General features: G+C 46.5%; 2 protein-coding genes across 5 annotated transcripts in view; one reads left to right on the top strand and one right to left on the bottom strand.

The window, feature by feature from the left end:
• LOC147035455 (peripheral myelin protein 22-like) overlaps window positions 1–7,360 on the bottom strand; it is a 48,012-nt gene extending 40,652 nt beyond the window's left edge. Inside the window, exon 1 of the mRNA XM_085898735.1 lies at window positions 7,154–7,360. Coding sequence (XP_085754861.1) covers window positions 7,154–7,157 — 4 coding nt within the window. The 5' untranslated portion in view covers window positions 7,158–7,360. The remainder of the gene's footprint in view (window positions 1–7,153) is intronic.
• Window positions 1,230–20,004, top strand: part of NUBP1 (NUBP iron-sulfur cluster assembly factor 1, cytosolic) — a 122,683-nt gene continuing 103,908 nt past the window's right edge. For 3 of the 4 annotated variants that reach the window (XM_085898720.1, XM_085898709.1, XM_085898678.1), the window contains exon 1: window positions 1,230–1,309. In XM_085898720.1, the coding sequence (XP_085754846.1) occupies window positions 1,267–1,309 (43 nt within the window). In that variant the 5' untranslated portion in view covers window positions 1,230–1,266. Of the gene's footprint in view, window positions 1,402–20,004 lie in introns of all 4 variants that reach the window. The other variant, XM_085898699.1, reaches the window with a different exon arrangement.

Genomic DNA, 20,004 nt, shown 5'->3' with positions numbered 1-20,004 from the left:
CACTGTCCGTGTAGATGATTACCCAGCACGCTGTCTGTGTAGATGATTACCCAGCACGCTGTCCGTGTTGATGATTACCCAGCACGCTGTCGGTGTTGATGATTACCCAGCACACTGTCCGTGTAGATGATTACCCAGCACACTGTCCGTGTAGATGATTACCCAGCACACTGTCCGTGTAGATGATTACCCAGCACGCTGTCCGTGTTGATGATTACCCAGCACGCTGTCTGTGTTGATGATTACCCAGCACACTGTCCATGTTGATGATTACCCAGCACGCTGTCCGTGTAGATGATTACCCAGCACGCTGTCCGTGTAGATGATTACCCAGCACGCTGTCCGTGTTGATGATTACCCAGCACGCTGTCCGTGTAGATGATTACCCAGCACCCTGTCCGTGTAGATGATTACCCAGCACGCTGTCTGTGTTGATGATTACCCAGCACACTGTCCGTGTTGATGATTACCCAGCACGCTGTCCGTGTAGATGATTACCCAGCACACTGTCCGTGTAGATGATTACCCAGCACACTGTCCGTGTAGATGATTACCCAGCACGCTGTCTGTGTAGATGATTACCCAGCACGCTGTCCGTGTAGATGATTACCCAGCACACTGTCCGTGTAGATGATTACCCAGCACGCTGTCCGTGTAGATGATTACCCAGCACACTGTCCGTGTTGATGATTACCCAGCACGCTGTCCGTGTAGATGATTACCCAGCACGCTGTCCGTGTAGATGATTACCCAGCACGCTGTCCGTGTCGATGATTACCCAGCACGCTGTCCGTGTAGATGATTACCCAGCACGCTGTCCGTGTCGATGATTACCCAGCACGCTGTCCGTGTAGATGATTACCCAGCACGCTGTCCGTGTAGATGATTACCCAGCACGCTGTCCGTGTAGATGATTACCCAGCACGCTGTCCGTGTTGATGATTACCCAGCACGCTGTCCGTGTAGATGATTACCCAGCACGCTGTCCGTGTTGATGATTACCCAGCACGCTGTCCGTGTAGATGATTACCCAGCACGCTGTCCGTGTTGATGATTACCCAGCACGCTGTCCGTGTTGATGATTACCCAGCACGCTGTCCGTGTTGATGATTACCCAGCACGCTGTCCGTGTCGATGATGATGGTGATGCAAACATGACAGGCATTCCCACAATGTTGTCCATGTGCCAAACATACCACAACCCTATTAAACATTCCCTAAATAGATAATGTCGACTCTGTGGGAGCGTGAGCGGCCTGTGGCATCATGAGCACCCTGAAGGAGCACTCTTTCGGAGCATCAGGAACCTGTGAGAGCATGAGGGTCCTTGGGATCGTGAGGAGCCTGTGGTATCATGCACACTCTGTGGGAGCGTGAGGAACATGAGGATTCTGAGGGAGGGTGAGGAACCTGTGGAAGTATGAGGGGCTGCATGTGGAAGGATGATTGGCCTGTGGTAGCGTGTGGGACCTGGAGGAATGTGAAGAGCCTGTGGGATCGTGAGGAGCCTGTGGGAGAGAGAGAGAGGCCTGGCATGTAAGATCATGAGGAGCTGTGGAGTGTAGGAGTGCAAGGAACCTGTGAGAGCATGAAAAGCCTGTCAGAGTATCAGGAGTCTGTGGGAGCATGAGTGGCCTGGCATGCGGGATTGTGAGGGGGCTTTGGGAGTGTGAGGGGCATGTGAGAGTGTGAGCAGCCTGTGTGAGCATGAGCGGTCTGACATGTGGGATTGTGAGGAGCTTGTGGGAGCATGAAGGGCCTGTGGGATTGTAAGTAGCCTGTGTCACCATCATCATCACCATCAGCATGAGCAGCCTGGCGTGTGGGAGCATGAGGGGCCTGTGGAGGCATGAGTGGCATGGCATGTGGGATTGAGGAGCTGTGGGAGCGTGAGGAGCCTGTGGGAGCATGAAGAGCCTGTGGGAGCGTGAGCGGCCTGTGTGAGCATGAGCATCCTGGCGTGTGGGATTGAGGGGGCTGTGGGAGCATGAGAACCCTGTGGGATTGAGGGGGCTGTGGGAGCGTGAGGAGCTTGTGGGAGCGTGAGGAGTCTGTGGGAGCGTGAGCGGCCTGTGTGAGCATGAGCATCCTGGCGTGTGGGATTGAGGGGGCTGTGGGAGCACGAGAACCCTGTGGGATTGAGGGGCTGTGGGAGCGTGAGGAGCTTGTGGGAGCGTGAGGAGCTTGTGGGAGCTTGAGGAGTCTGTGGGAGCACGAGGAGCCTGTGGGAGCGTGAGCGGCCTGTGTGAGCATGAGCATCCTGGCGTGTGGGATTGAGGGGGCTGTGGGAGCACGAGAACCCTGTGGGATTGAGGGGGCTGTGGGAGCGTGAGGTGCTTGTGGGAGCGTGAGGAGTCTGTGGGAGCGTGAGCGGCCTGTGTGAGCATGAGCATCCTGGCGTGTGGGATTGAGGGGGCTGTGGGAGCATGAGAACCCTGTGGTATTGAGGGGCTATGGGAACATGAGGAGCCTGTGGGATTGAGGATCTGTGGAAACGTGAGGAGCCTGTGGGATTGTGATGGGGCTGTGGGAGCGTGAGGTGCTTGTGGGAGCTTGAGGAGTCTGTGGGAGCACGAGGAGCCTGTGGGAGCGTGAGCGGCCTGTGTGAGCATGAGCATCCTGGCGTGTGGGATTGAGGGGGCTGTGGGAGCACGAGAACCCTGTGGGATTGAGGGGGCTGTGGGAGCGTGAGGTGCTTGTGGGAGCGTGAGGAGTCTGTGGGAGCGTGAGCGGCCTGTGTGAGCATGAGCATCCTGGCGTGTGGGATTGAGGGGGCTGTGGGAGCATGAGAACCCTGTGGTATTGAGGGGCTATGGGAACATGAGGAGCCTGTGGGATTGAGGATCTGTGGAAACGTGAGGAGCCTGTGGGATTGTGATGGGGCTGTGGGAGCGTGAGGTGCTTGTGGGAGCTTGAGGAGTCTGTGGGAGCACGAGGAGCCTGTGGGAGCGTGAGCGGCCTGTGTGAGCATGAGCATCCTGGCGTGTGGGATTGAGGGGGCTGTGGGAGCACGAGAACCCTGTGGGATTGAGGGGGCTGTGGGAGCGTGAGGTGCTTGTGGGAGCGTGAGGAGTCTGTGGGAGCGTGAGCGGCCTGTGTGAGCATGAGCATCCTGGCGTGTGGGATTGAGGGGGCTGTGGGAGCATGAGAACCCTGTGGTATTGAGGGGCTATGGGAACATGAGGAGCCTGTGGGATTGAGGATCTGTGGAAACGTGAGGAGCCTGTGGGATTGTGATGGGGCTGTGGGAGCGTGAGGTGCTTGTGGGAGCTTGAGGAGTCTGTGGGAGCACGAGGAGCCTGTGGGAGCGTGAGCGGCCTGTGTGAGCATGAGCATCCTGGCGTGTGGGATTGAGGGGGCTGTGGGAGCACGAGAACCCTGTGGGATTGAGGGGCTGTGGGAGCGTGAGGAGCTTGTGGGAGCGTGAGGAGTCTGTGGGAGCACGAGGAGCCTGTGGGAGCGTGAGCGGCCTGTGTGAGCATGAGCATCCTGGCGTGTGGGATTGAGGGGGCTGTGGGAGCATGAGAACCCTGTGGTATTGAAGGGCTATGGGAACATGAGGAGCCTGTGGGATTGTGATGGGGCTGTGAGAGCGTGAGAAGTCTGTGTGAAGTGTCTGGCGTGTGGGAAGTCACATTATAACAGCACCACAGTCTGTCCACTCGATAACTGCACAACACCACCACTAAACTACTACATTGTGATGGTTGGATTCAACAGGATTTTTTTATCGAGGTATAGTAACCGCCATGGGAAGCAAGCAGAACCTGGGCTCGTGGCGAAATGTCAGCTTATTCCCACGGCGGTTATTATACCTCGATGGAACTTTGATGAACGTTCCATTGATTCCAGCCATATATTCTACCTACCCGCCGACATGGATGGACACTAGTCTGTCTGCACGAGCAAGACAAGTTGTTTACTGCAGTACATTCTAACACTACCAACGACTACCACTCGATAACACACAATAACATTACAAAGTGGGCATCTTGGGTAACGTCGGTGGAATAACCACACCACTCTATATCATGCGTACCACTCGGTGTTGTGATGTACCAGTTGATGTGGACTCGAACTGCTCAGTGTAGTGAGGTTCTCAAACCTGACCCGTTCCACAATCCCAGAGTGCAGTGGACAAGTGCACAGGGACATCTCTGGAATTTTGATGAAGCGATACTGAAATACCCCCAAACTACCTCCTGACACCACCCACACCTTCTCTTTTACAACTTCATCCACTTCTCTGCAAAACATCAACCACCCCCATCCTCCCCTTGACTCTTTACCAATTCGTTCTCGTATTTATCCAACCGACTAGCCAAACCTCAAGGATCTTCTTGGGAGTGCTGCTTACCAGAATACTTTCTACGTCAACCAATTGTTTCGTCACTGCATTACAACGTTACGTCACCTAATGTTTGCGGGCCAGCCAAAAGCCATTCGATAAAACGGTACATGAGGAGCAACTTGAAAACGTTCACAGATAGTGCGGCAAACTTGATGAGAGCTGTAACATCTTTACGTGCATTATTCATGGAGTGCCATTGTCTCATACACAAGGGGAAGGTAGGAGAATGAGGTGGTGCTTGTACACAAGGTAGAGGGGAAAGAAGGATGTCCTCGTGCACAAGGGGGAAGGGAAAAGAGGGCTGTGCTCACACAAGAGAGAGTGGAGAGGATACTGCTTGTACATAAGGCGGAGGGGATAGAGAGCAGTGCTCGTTCACGAGGGGTGACTGTGGCAACAATGGCAGTGTATGTATAATTGCTAAAATAGCACACGATGAGAATTGATGGAATTATGATAGACAAGATAAAAATACAGGACATGATTGGACATGATCGACGATAGGATGATGAGCCATGATGGGATAAAAATAAAGGGTAAACGTTTGGACTGATTGGATATGATAGAAAGTAATAGGCAAACATTACATGTGACAACACCTAATAGGACAGCAACATGTATAAAATGGGAGATGAGGAAGCATCATAAACAGGATACATGATGAGACGTGATCAGACCTTGTAGGACATGAAGCGTCATCATGCATGAGGAGATGATGGGAAATGACAGAGCATGATGAGATGATGGACCATGATGAGACGTGATCAGACCTTGTAGGACATGAAGCGTCATCATGCATGAGGAGATGATGGGAAATGACGTAGCATGATGAGATGATGGACCATGATGAGACATGATAAGATCTTGTAGGACATGAAGCGTCATCATGCATGAGAAGATGATGGGAAATGACAGAGCATGATGAGACATAAGACCTTTGTGGGACGCAATTAAGCATGATCAGGAATGATGAGACATGATGGACCATGATGAAATGACCGAGCATGATGAAATACAATGGAGAGTGATGAGACATGATGAAATGATGAGACATCATGAAATGACGGAGCATGATGAAATGACTGAGCATAATGAGATATGATGGAGAATGATGAAATATGGTCATATGATGGAGAGTGATGAAATGATTAAGCGTGATGGGGCATGATCAGATGATGGAGGGTAATGAGATGATGAAATGACGGAGCATCATGTGATATGATGGAGAGTGATGAGACATGATCGGATGATGGAGGGTGATGTGATGATGAAATGACGGAACATGATGAGATATGATGGAGAGTGATGAGGCATGGTCAGATGATGGAGAGTGATGAGATGATTAAATGACGAAGCATGATGAGATTATGGAGTGATGAGATATGATGGAGATTGATGGGGCATGATCAGATGATGAAATGATGGAGCATGATGAGATTATAGAGTGATGAGATGATGAAATAACAGAGCATGATGGAGATTGATGGGGCATGATCAGATGATGGAGCATGATGAGATTACAGAGTGATGAGATATGATGTAGATTGATGGGGAATAATCAGATGATGGAGAGAGATGAGATTATGAAATGATGAAGCATGATGAGATATGATGGAGAATGATGAGACATGGTCAGATGATAGAGAGTGATGGGACATGATGAAATAATTGAGCATGATAAGATTATAGAGAGTGATGAGATGATGGAGAGTGATGGGACATGATGAAACGAGGAAGCATGATAAGATATGATGAAGAATGATGAGACATGGTCAGATGATGGAGAGTGATTAGATGATGAAATGATGGAGAGTGATTGGCATGGCCAGATGATGGAAAGTGATGAGATAATGGAATGACAAAGCATGATGAGATTATAGAGTAATGAGATGAAATAACAGAGCATGATGAGATGTGATGGAGATTGATGGGGCATGACCAGATGATGAAATGACGGAGCATGATGAGATTATAGAGTGATGAGATGATGAAATAACAGAGCATGATGAGATATGATGGAGATTGATGGGGAATGATCAGATGATGAAATGATGGAGCATGATGAGATTACAGAGTGATGAGATATGATGTAGATTGGTGGGGCATGATCAGATGATGGAGAGTGATGAGATTATGAAATGATGAAGTATGATGAGATATGATGGAGAATGATGAGACACGTTCAGATGATGGAGAGTGATGGAACATGATGAAATGATGGAAAATGATGAGATTATAGAGACGATGAAATAACAGAGCATGATGAGATATGATGGAGATCGATGGGGCATGATCAGATGATGAAATGACGGAGCATGATGAGATTACAGAGCGATGAGATATGATGTAGATTGATGGAGCAAGATGAGATTATAGAGAGTGATGAGATGATGAAATAACAGAGCATGATGAGATATGATGTAGATTGATGGGGAATGATCAGGTGATGAAATGATGGAGCATGATGAGATTACAGAGTGATGAGATATGATGTAGATTGATGGGGCATGATGTTATGATGGAAAGTGATGAGATGATGAAATGACGAATCATGATGAGATATGATGGAGAGTGATGAGACACGGTCAGATGATGGAAAGTGATGGGACGTGATGAAATGATGGAGCGTGATGAGACGATAATTGATAAGACCTTTGTGTAATGTGATGAAGCATGATGACATGATGGGAAAATGATGGAGAGTGATGATACATGATGAGAATATGGGACGTCATGACACACACACACACACAACATATAACGTATCGCGGGCAAGCACGTGTTGCGAGACCGAACACTCACTCATTCGCGCTACAAGAAACACAGAGTTCCCCGAACTGCCGCCTCCTCGACCTGTGCTGAGGCCGCTCTGCAAGGCAGGCAGGGCTGCTGCGGGTAGAGCCGCAACAACGAGTCCGCAAACGTTCGGACCGGGAGCGCAGTGCGGACGAGGCGGCACCGTGAAAAAGCGCAACCAACGCCCAGCGGCGCAGGGATCGAGGTGGGGGAGCGGGAGAGAGAGCGGGGGGAAGGGTTGGCGTCGAGAGCCCAGGGTGGAGAAGTCACGTGAGGGTGAGAATGGGAAATGGTCGTGCGTTTTTGACATTCGTGCGGAGCATGTGCGTTTTGGAATGGCTCATGAGATTCAATGGGAACCCGCACGGGGATTGGCAGGGGATTCTCTTTCGGTTCGTAGTATGCGCTGCTCCCCTCTGAGCTCTCTGCAGCTCCTGGACTCGTTTCCCAGAGGATTCCAACGCGACGAAAACTTACCGTCCTGTTGAAATGCCTGCAGGAGGTGCGGCATCTCGAAGCACGCCGACCTCCAGATGCACACGTAAAGCCGGCTATCCTATCCGAATTTACGTCACCATGGTTCAAGACCCCCCCCCCCCCCCCACGGTATCTCGCTAAAAGTAGGCCATCGTATGTCGGTGCCTTGGATGAGTTCCCTGCGCTGACATTCATGGAATGTGTCACGTGTTTAAGAGGAATTGACCTGCTGCGTCTGTTACCTTCCCTTGAGGATCAGGTTTTCAAGATCGATTTGAAGCAGAGGTCATATTCGGAGCCTCATTGAGTTTGGGACCTGCATGATGTTTCCACTTGGGATGACCAGAACCACCTATCTCGTGTAGTTTTCCTTTAATGAATGGAATGGTATTGTGCAGGTTTTAATTTGGATGAAGAGGGTGTGGCCTCGTTTTACCCCTCCCTTTTTACCACGCCCCTCCCACCAGGCACCGTCACCTCACTTCTACTTTGACAAGTAATTGGGAAAGATTACATAAGGTCCTTTTCACCTTTGTGGATTTAATAGACCGGGAGTCTCCAACCCAGCTGAAAAGGCTACCAATATTGGCGATCACCCAATGTCTGTTGGACACTCTTTTTTCGAGGAACTGGACGTCTGCCGGGTTCTGAGTGGTGGGTCTGCCCGTGAAAGGGACTGGAAAGGGTACATCACGGTGCTAGTGCACAATCTCCTGAACACTGCCACACCACTGACCACAGATTAAATGCTGGAAGGGCCCTGACAGACCCTCTTAAGGGGTGCTCACAAATGTGCGAGATCAGCGAATCGAGTTACCGACTGGAACCTACCTTGTAGTGCACTCCACAACATTCCAATACTGACGCAACCCGTGACAGACATATCTGGTTGTAGTGTGCCCCCAAACAGACACCCCAAAGTAGGTCAGCCCCAAAATGAGCTGGATTGGCTATTCGGGTTACCGATCAAAAATAAGTGCGCATGGTTCTCTCTGTCACTCACTTGCAAGAACACCCATCGACAGATATTTTGGGTGGTGGGATGTCCCAGATAGACACCCTAAAGTCGACACCATGAAAAAAAAGGGCTCCATCAAAACCCAGTGAAGTAGAAGCGTATGTGATCAATCCTGTCATCAACAAACACATGATATACCAGAAATGCTTCTAAAATTATCTCAAAGGTGAGCTCGACCTCAAAGAATTGCTCATTTCTGGCCAACTTACATCTTCATGACGAATCACGTATACCGCGAGGACCAGAGATGCGTAAGGACAAACGACTACGTGAACATCTTCCCAGCAGTGCTCATTTCTGGCCAACTTACATCTTCATGACGAATCACGTATACCGCGAGGACCAGAGATGCGTAAGGACAAACGACTACGTGAACATCTTCCCAGCAGTGCTCGACATATTGTTCTCCCTGCATCAGCCAAACTATGCACGATGGGGGATGTCTTTCCCATCAAAAAGCTGAAGAGCATCAATCCTCGCCTGCGTGCATTGCTAGAAAACGGCGCGTCCTCCATCAGGAGAAGGAAGAAAGACTACGCAAGGAATGCTGTGGATTTGTTGCTCGAACGGCCGGTAAACCGCGACCCCTCATCTCAAATGAAAGGAATTTGTTGTGTTCCGGAATTTTGAAAGTGCCATTCCTTGATGGTCGACATCAATGACGCAGCGTGCTCTGGCAGCATTGGAAGTGGGACAAAATGTGGCAGTTAAGTTGCGAGGTTATCGGATCAAGATTGCCAATCTTCAAACGACCAATTGACGAAGAGCCTGTGAGGGGTCTGGCAAAATTGACGAAGAAGAATGCAACCCATTCTCAAACGAAGTTGTTAGGTCGTTTGAATTATTGAATGTCGCTACCGGGAAAGCAGCTTTCATCAGAGATGGAAAAAAACATCTTCTCGGGACGCTTCCAAGGGGTCAAGAGGCCAGGCAAAAGTTCCAAGTCGAATGGAACGGCGATTCGAGTCAATTTCTCCAAAAGGTCACCTTCTCCAGAATTCAGAATTTCACCTCCGAAAATGTGAAGGAAAGGACCAAGAACACCATGTCTGAATTGTCAAAGAAAATCCAGAAACCTTGCAAGACTTGTTCATCTGAATGATCTTCGTTGTCTCTGACAGCACCACGTTTGAGCTCCACAACTTCATGAGGTACCCGATCGCACAGTACCCCTTGTGACTGGAGGAGAACAATGGGCCGACCACGTGCCTCGTGGTTGCAGCGGGTTGATCGGCATCTCAAGGGGATGGGGATGGGCCAGGCATCTGCCTGGGGGATGCGCAGACGGAGGCCCCTGGACTAACGGCGGAAAGTGGATCCAGCGACGCGCTGCTCCGGTGCATGCTCCCATACCTGACCTGATCTGACCGTTGTGACTCTCACAAAATGATGGAACCCCAGTGAAGACTTGCGAGATTATACTTCTGTAAAAGTTTGAGATGATCCAAGCTGAATCGATCTCTAATGATGATTTACCACCAATTGACATCAAACATATATGATGGAGGACTCCTTGCTTATTCCATCTTGTCTGTAGCGAATACCAGCGCTTCTTACACGTCCATAACTCGCAACATTCTGTCGAAGGTTTGTTCAAGTAAGGCGAATGAAGTGCACGTGTGTCTGGACAACTATGATGGCACGTCCATGAAGGAGAGCGAGGGCCAATTTCGAGGAGCAGATGATCGCCCATTCATCATCACAGGGCCACAACGGTGTATACGACAAAGCGGGCAAAACTCCTGAAAAAAGGTATCTTCAAGGACGAACTCGCCAAGTTCATCAAAAGAAAATGGACGCAAGACCACTATGGGCACATCCTTGGCCGTAAAATCCTCATCATGTCCCATGCCACATATTGTCTACTGTACTAGCTCGACACAGCCGATCAATGAGTTTTCATGCAGCGGCCGCAACACCTGCAAGGCAAGCATAAGGAAGCTGACTCATTGATCACCTTCCACGCCAGCCCGTTCATTGAAAGTGTGATTTCAACGTCCTTTATTGATTGTGATATCATGTGAATATTGTCAGATTAATTATTTTATGAATTAATTCAATGAACAAGATGACGTGGAGTTGATCCAGCTGGAGACCGATTCCATCAATTCACATTTGCAGGATAACCCGTTAACCAATTTGAGGAAAATTGGCTGCGCCATCTTTCCACCCAGTCGGAGATGCTTGGAAATGAAGACGCAGTGGGTGCACTACGTCGCCATGATACGGATCTATATGCTACGACAGCAAATCCTCGCGAGGGCCTCTCGCTTACGGGTTACCGGTGGAAGGAGGAGAGTGGAATATTTCTTCCCTGTTAGTTTGTTGGACCTGCCATACCGGAGAGCGTTTTCTCGGTCAATGCAAAACAAGGACATGACGCAGCCACCACTTCCGATGATGAAACGATTATTGCAGACTCAAAAAACGCTGGGTCTGAATCCGACAAACTCGGTTCACCCTCCGAGTGTACCGTGTCATCGGACGATGAACGTTGGGGTGATGACTGATTCAAATTGTGACGAGCTGGACTGGATCCCTGCAGGCCAGGACAATATGATCATGGGGTCTTTTCATCCCTTGGTACTTGTTGTGATGGTGCACAGTATAATTTGGAGTGATTATGAGTAGATGAGTAGACTACCATTGTGATCATTAGTGAAATTCACGCACAGTGTATCATCTATCATCTATAAGAGATTGTGCTTGTAGGATGCAAGTGCTACAATCATGTGTATTTATGGGGTGACCTACTTTAGGGTGTCTATCTGGGACATCCCACCACCACAAATGTCTGTCAGTAGTTGTTCCTATGGAGAACAATGTGCACTTATTTTCGATAGGGAACCCAAATAGCTAATCAATCTCATTTTGGTGTGTCTGTTTGGGGCACACTACCACCAGAAATGTCTGTCACGGGTTGTCAGCATTGGAATGTGGTGGAGTGCACATCAAGGTAGGTTCCAATCGGTAACTCGATTAGCTGATATAGCACATTTCTGAGCACCCCTTCAGAGGGTCTTTCAGGGCCCTTACACCCTTGAATCTGTCTGTCAGGGGTGTAGCAGTGTTCAGGAGATTGTGCACTTGCATCGTCATGTAGTTTCAGTCGGTAACCATTTCAGTTGATCCAGCGCAATTTCTGAGACCCTTTCCAGTCCCTTTCATGGGAAGACCCACCACTGAAAACCCGGCAGACATTCAGTTCCTCGAAATAAGATTATCTACCATACATTGTGGTGATCGCCAAAATTGGTAACCTTTTCAGCTGGGTTGGAGGTCTCGGGCTCCCAGTCTAGAATGCAACACCTTATATTACCTCTCGGCTACCTTTTGGGACATCCTAAAAACACACGGCGTTTGATGCATTTACAGAAGGAGAGCCATAAATTCCGGTATGGGACATATATTTGGGCCCCACTACGACTGGGTACGACAGTATGTCCTCAGCTATTATGACTCTGTTTGTGACAAGTTGTCTGCATTTCCCAAAAGCAGAATCTGTCCATTATCGCAGTCGCAGCAGCAGAAAAGGACATGTCATGACGCATGCCACGCAGGGACCAGAATCTGTAAATTTACATGTACATGGCATGTACATGCCATTATCGTTATCGATTTTACCATCTACCAATCAACCATTGTTTTGGGGGTTTGGGGTCATTAATTTGTCGACACACTGAAGAAAAAACCCACGAGGTCGTGTGTCATGTTATCCATGCCCTGCCATGAGGATAAACCACAACAGTGTTGCAAACACCACGATCGATGTAGAAGTCTCCATTAAACATTGAAAACACCATGAGGACACCAAGATCGATGTATAAGTCTCCATGAGGAAACCATGATTTATGTACAAGTCTCCATGAGGACATCATGATCCATGTACAAGTCTCCATTAATTATTGAAGACTCCATGAGGACATCATGATCCATGTACAAGTCTCCATTAAACATTGAAAACACCATGAGGACACCACGATCCATCTACAAGTCCCATTAAACATTGAAAGCTCCATGAGGACACCATGATCAATGTACAAGTCTCCATGAGTCTCCATTTTCATGACATCATCGATCACGTGATTCGGCAGCCATATTGTTAAGAAAAAAAAACCTTCAAAAATCCACTTAACTGAAGTGGCTGAACAAATCGAAGTGAAACTTTACACATATGACCGCCTGTCCATGAGGAACAATAGGTTCACACATATATCATATCATAGGGTACATGGTTGGCAGCGATATTGGATTTACCCTAAAACCTATAAAACAATACAACACTCAAACGAAGTCCTGGCAAGGGTCTGCAATCTCTGATTGCTCTTTTTCTTGTTTGTTTTTGCTTTTGGTCACCGTTGACGTCATATCATCAAAAAACGATCTTTAAATATAACCTTTTTCATTAACGCAGGGGGGTATATTCACCTCGTGACATTCTCACTGGTTTATCCACATATAGTGGGGGCAGAAAACAGCAATTTTTGAGAGGAATCGTGCAAATGATGATACAAGCATCAAATTTGGCACGTTTGTTCTCCAGGGGATTATAATCAAATCTGCCTGATTGGCCATTTGAAAATCCAAATTTAGAAAAATTTGAAAAAAAAACTTCAAAAAAGTCAAGATCACGAATCAATGTTGGATGCTGGCTGAGATTGGTGAATGTTTCAGAAACATCATCAAAGACGTTCCAAGTCTGCCATGCAATTTTTTTCCCTTTACCGCGGAAGGCAGACACGACATCACATCCAATGAACGCATGGAAGTATGGGATCCCTCTCGCTTTCTCAGGCCCTATTGCAGAAACTACCTCATGGACTGGAATCCATCGTGCCTTGGCTCCTTGGCCAAAGGCAATCCACATGTTCTCAAGACCTAGTTCCTGTAAGGATGGCAGTACAGATATTGCTCTGACTAGTATGTCCGTGTCATTAGCCTTAATGATAATGGACTTGCTACCATCCGGCGTTACATCCCTGGCATATACAAATATTCGAGTGTCAGCTTCTTCATGACAACATGGAGACACAGCATCCAGTGACTTCCTTGTGTTGCTAATGGCATCTTCTCCTTTTGTGACAATGACTGTGCTTGTCGTCTGTGCTTCACACATCTTTTCCGCAAGGAAGTGAAACAGCTCAGTCTTGTTGCTGTCATCTCGAAGAAAGCTTCTCCAGTTACTTGGGGTCTTTCTGGTTCCTGTCATTCTTCTTCTGATTCCTTGCCCGCTTTTCGACCTTGCCTCGGACTTCAGACTTGACTTCTTGTACTACGTCCACCCTCTCGTACCTGGCACCATAGGATTCCACCTTTGGGATGATGTCTTCTTTAGCATAGTCGTCAAATATCTTTGAAGTGCGTGGAGGTATGGCATTGATAAGTGCTGAGCCATCAATGATGACTGCATCTCCCCTTGGTTCTCTGTCTGGGATGTTCACTTGTGCTTCAAGAATTTCAGCCAGCTGTGACTTCAAATTTTTTTTGAAGTTTTTTTTTTCTTTCAAACTTTTCAAAATTTGGATTTTCAAATGGCCAATTAGGCAGATTTGATCAGAAAGCCCTGCAGAACAGAAATGCCAAATTTGATGCTTGTATAATAATTTGCACGATTTTTCTACTATCTACTACACTAATATGGGATTTGTTTGGATCCCAGAGAGATTGGGTCACATGACCCTTTTAAAGTGTCGAGAGAGTATGAAGAGTTATTATTTGATCTCACTTTGACCCACGATAGTAAATACAATGATATTGCACATGAGAAGGAAATAAATTAAAGGATAATATTCCCATAATCATATCCACACTCGAAAACAATTCACAGACAACCTAACAGGTGTAATATCGTTTTGGGATCCAGTGGCTTCAAATGGTTGTCCGGTTCGGTTGTCCGGTTCGGTTGTCCTCTCGATGCTACAAGCGTGGAGTCATTACTATTTCAAATGATTTAATGTCTTATTGCACAGTGGATTCATTCTCCACACAATGATAGGAATACCGTTTTTGTTTATTTCTCCAATTTAATTGTGGGGGAGGGGGGAGAAGTTGTCCTTTGGATTGGTGCCAAAATTGGACTAGCAGTGTTACAGATGATCAGAAATGGACGCTTTATTAGATGTTTGTTCGACAAAACGTGAATTCAATGGCGAATATTAAAATACAAGTATAACAGACCATCAAAAATGACGAGTTAGAATTATTTTATTCAAAATATTCAAGGAGACTGGAAGATATAATGTTTCGTCGCAAGAAAAAGCGTTATTATAAAACACTGCATACATGTACAAATGTGACCCTATTTTCTTTATCTTCTGGGACATTTTGTTTCGACGGTACAGCCTCATGAGCATGCCAAAGTCTGAAGCCTCGGCCTAGCGTCAGGTGTGCTTATATCTTCTTTATTTATTAGATATCCTACATTTATAAATTAACACTTGTTTTACTCTCTGCATGTTGCACATCATGTGCAGTGAATTTCACCTCCCTGTGCCTTGTATTTATTGTTATTTTAAAAAAAAGTTTTGCACACTGCCGTTGATGCCCAGTTGCAAGTCACCGTTTACATTTTCAACAGAAGAGACGGAATTACTCTTTCATGAAAAATGTTTTTCGAGTTTTTTTAATCCTGTAGAATAGACTGTAGTGAACACACAGTTCACGGTCATTCTTGATGGAATATTGGCTTTTAAAACCCTACTTAAATCCTCCTTTTGAAGGGGGACAGACAAATACTGTACACAAATACACAAATACACAGTTGTTTTTTTATTGAGGGAGACAAGTAGAAGCCCATGGTGAAAATGCCACGATATTTTTTTTTTAATGGAAAAATAGGAAGCCTTTTTTTCTTGCACTGCTTGAAAAAGCTCAAAAGTGGAGGTTATAGATTTCCTAACAGCAAGGAAAAAAATTGGAAGCGAGGGAGGCAATGATCTGTTGCTGATACACCGAATGGGTTAAATTTTTTGTCGTATTGAAAAAAACATTCTAATTTTCCCAATGGGTTTGAATTAATTTGAAGCAACGTTTACTTTATTTATTTTTTTCTCTCCGAGGAGCATTTCCATGTTTCAAGATGGAACAGACTGACAGTGTTAACACAATGTGTATATGTATAAACATATATATATAGTAGTGGGGCAGCTTAGCCCAAATATTCAAAAGAATTGTGCATTTTGTGATACAAGCACCAAATTTGGCGCAAATGTACATGAATATGTTGCGAACATTTTCAGATATTGGGCCACTTGAAATTCTCTCTTTATGTCCGCCATATTGGATTTCAAAATGGCCGCCACTTGAAATGTACATTTGCTATTATCTCTGGACGTAATGCAGCTATTGACTTGATTCTGGTATCTTAATGTATGTTTTGGGGGCAAGGAATCCAATGGTACCATTTTCAACTTAATATTATCTATCACAGTCTGTTATATAATTTTATTTGGAAATTATCTAGGCAAATATTGGATTCAACACAATACTTTGAAAAGAATGTCTTAGTTCTGTAAATATAAATAAAATAAAAAAAAACGACACTAAATCACTAGTGACAACTCAGACAAGCTCATATATACTGGCAGTCTAAAATATAAATTCACATCAAGTGACTGCAGCAGCACTGTACATCCTGCAACACCGTGCCTACAACCACTACTGTCTGGGAGAAACCAGGGATGCAGAGGACCTTCCGGAGTTTGAAGACTGGTGTTGCCAGAGAGGAGAAGACATCCCCCAGTTTCACTACTGGGCAACCGTGCTAGAACTAGAACTGTTGGTTCTAGTGTATGTGCGTTCTCTCGGGCAGGGATTGTTAATGATGTACCTCGATGCTCTGACAGAGCTGGTCCCCTGGTTCCATGCACTGGATCACACCCACTATGCTAGGAGGATACCAGTGCACCTGAAGGATATGGCCAAACTCACCATCAAACACCCAGATGTAGCCAGGAAATTCAGGGAAAGCCACTTCACCGTTCAGAAAACACAGAGGGTATTCTCTTCAATCCCGATTGACCAGGCACATGAGCAGAATAATGCCTGCATCAAAGGAGACGGTGGAGCAGTTGGGCTCACTGACAACCCTAGTGCCCTACGTCGCTGGATGGTTGCGGGACCAGAAGTTGCCAGGGTGATCGAATAATTCCAGGATGGGAACCAACACTGGAGACGGCAAACAGCAGACACACGTCATCATGATCAGACGCCAAGTGTACAGGCCTCATTTGTGAAAGATGTTCGCTCTCTCGTCGGTGTCATAGAGGAGATGGGCAACCCATTCGAGGAGGAGAGTCAGGATGTAGTCAAACTGGACACAAAGGAGATCGCAGATCCTGCTGCTGTGGAGACCGTGATGAATGCCAAGAGGATTGGTCAAGAGCAGTTCGAGGCTTTCACCAGAGAGTGTCTGTTGGACAGAACAAAGGCAGTGGACGCACCCATTCCTCGTAACAAGCTGAAGGTGTTCAGCACTTCCACTCCAAGAAGCCAGAGCATAGGTCATCAACAGCTCGCCTCCATCAAGAATGACCGTGAACTCTTCGCACGCCTGTACATTTGCTGCCAGACGAGGGATGGAAACTTTGAGGAGTTCTTTTGTCACGAGAATCAGGCATGTCCTCCTGCATTGTCTGATGGTGGAAGCCTCTGCACTGGTACCAAGAGTGATCTCCTCACATGCTTGGAAGAAGTCTCCGACACAAAGACAGAGACTCCTGTCACGACCTGTATTGTGCTTGATGGAGCAGCCATCGTCCAGATGCTGAAGCCGGCTGCATCAAAGACCTTTGAAGAGTATGCATAACAGGTCTTCATCCCATATATGTCCACGAAGCTGCAAACAGTGTCACGCCTGGATCTGGTCTGGGATACTTACCTTGCTGATTCACTGAAAGGTAGTACACGTGCAAAGCGGGGACAAGGTGTGCGGAGACGGGTGTTGGCTGCTGCAGCCATATCAGGAAACTGGCAGTACTTCCTACGAGTGGACAGCAACAAGACCGAGCTGTTCAGGTTCCTCTCAGAAGCTCTCATGGAATGGTTTTACCAGGAGGACAAGCAACTCGTCATTACTGATGGAGAGGCAGTGCTCAGCAAGCCACGACTGCCAGATCTGACCTCACTTTCCCCATGTAACCATGAAGAAGCTGACAGTCGGATGTTGCTGCATGCATCTCACGCAGTCCAGCATGGACACCATGCAATACTCATCCGGACTGTAGACACCGATGTTGTGGTCCTGGCAGTGTCCCTGGCACAGGAGTTGCAACCAGAAGACAAACTGTGGCTGGCATTTGGAACAGGCCAGAGTTTACGATACTTAGCAGCACACGAAATAGCAGCTGGATTGGGATGAGAGAAGGCTCGAGCACTGCCAATGTTCCACGCTCTAACTGGATGCGACACTATGTCTAGTTTTCATAGACATGGCAAGAAGACTGCGTGGGCAGTCTGGACGGTACTGCCAGAACTCACTGAGCCGCTGCTGCTGCTGTCCTCTGCACCTCGTGACATACCAGATGATGCAATGCGCATCATCGAGAGGTTCGTGATCCTGTTATATGATCGAACCAGCAAATGCACAGACATTGACAAGGCCAGGAGGAAACTCTTTGCAAGGAAGAACAATGTGCAGCTCATCCCTCCAACGAAGGCAGCTCTGGAGGAACATGTCAAGAGGGCAGTGTATCAAGGTGGACATGTGTGGGGTCAGATACTGCTGCCAGCACCAGAGCTCCCTCCACCAACCAACTGGGGTTGGTCAAGGACTGGAGAGGGACAGTACGCACCCTACTGGACCAGGCTAATGGAGGCAGCTCACAGCTGCATTGAGCTGGTTTCTTGCAAGTGCAAGAAAGGGTGTGTGAGGCGCTGCAAGTGCAAAAAGGCTGCCCTTCAGTGCACAGCCCTCTGTGTGTGTGAAGGGGACTGCACATGATGATGAGTCAACAACATACATGTACTTGTGGCAATGCTGAACTTGTTAACATGACACTGTTTATGTACACGTATCTTCAGTACCAGTATATACCTAGCCTCAGACACCAGTACACCGAGCCTCAAATACTAGACCATGTAGCATGTCAGTATTATACCTAAGACATTTACAGAACTAAGACATTCTTTTCAAAGTATTGTGTTGAATCCAATATTTGCCAAGATAATTTCCAAATAAAATTATATAACAGACTGTGATAGATAATATTAAGTTGAAAATGGTACCATTGGATTCCTTGCCCCCAAAAACATACATTTAGACACCAGAATCAAGTCAATAGCTGCATTACGTCCAAAGAAAATAGCAAATGTAGATTTCAAGTGGTGGCCATTTTGAAATCCAATATGGCGGACATAAAGAGAGAATTTCAAGTGGCCCAATATCTGAAAATGTTCGCAACATATTAATGTACATTTGTGCCAAACTTGGTGCTCGTATCACAAAATGCACAACAGGTTTGCTATGCTGCTATACTATATATATATATATATATATATATATATATATATATGTTTGTTGTTCATCTTTCGGCTGCTCCCGTTAGGGGTCGCCACAGCGAAATCATCCGTTATGATCCGCATACTGATTTGGCACAGGTTTTATGCCGGATGCCCTTCCTGACGCAACCCTGCTCGCCTCTTATGACACAGGGATCAGGATTTGGGTTTCGCCATGATTCCGGGTTGCTCTACACCCTGCCCAGTGCAGAGCCCCCGTCCTCAAGCGATCCTCCAACCCAAGCCTCCGAGTAGCCAGATTACAGGTGCACGCCACTATGCCCAGTTACAAAATATATATATATATATATATATATATATATATATATATATATATATATATATATATATATATATATATATATATATATATATATATATATATATATATATATATATATATGACGGTTAATGCGTTGCAGACCCACCCGCGATAGGTGAAAATCCCCGAAGTAGAAACCACATAATTATTTAATTATTTAGATATATTTAAACACATTTTAAACCATTATACAGCATCCACACACTCTTATTAACCTTCCCCACACACATCCAATCAGTTATTGTTAAAAAATTAAAAAATTTTCATCGGATTTTTATTATATATATCATATACATATATATTGATAAAAGGGTGTGTGTGTGTGTGTGTGTGTGTGTGTGTGTGTGTGTGTGTGTGTGTGTGTGTGTGTGTGTGTGTGTGTGTGTGTGTGTGTGTGTGTGTGTGTGTGTGTGTGTGTCCTCCATAGCTACAAAACCATAAAACCTAGCAGCCTGATACTTTGCATGCATACTAAGAAAATTCTAAGGAAGTTCACGAGTGAAAATTGGGTGTTTGGGTTAATAAAAAGACCCTTTTTGAAGA

The sequence above is a fragment of the Eptatretus burgeri genome, chromosome 1 (assembly GCF_056783735.1).
Source record: "Eptatretus burgeri isolate ZD-2024b chromosome 1, Ebu_testis_v1, whole genome shotgun sequence".
Classification (NCBI taxonomy): Eukaryota; Metazoa; Chordata; class Myxini; order Myxiniformes; family Myxinidae; genus Eptatretus; species Eptatretus burgeri.
This window is presented reverse-complemented; position numbering and strand designations above follow the sequence as displayed.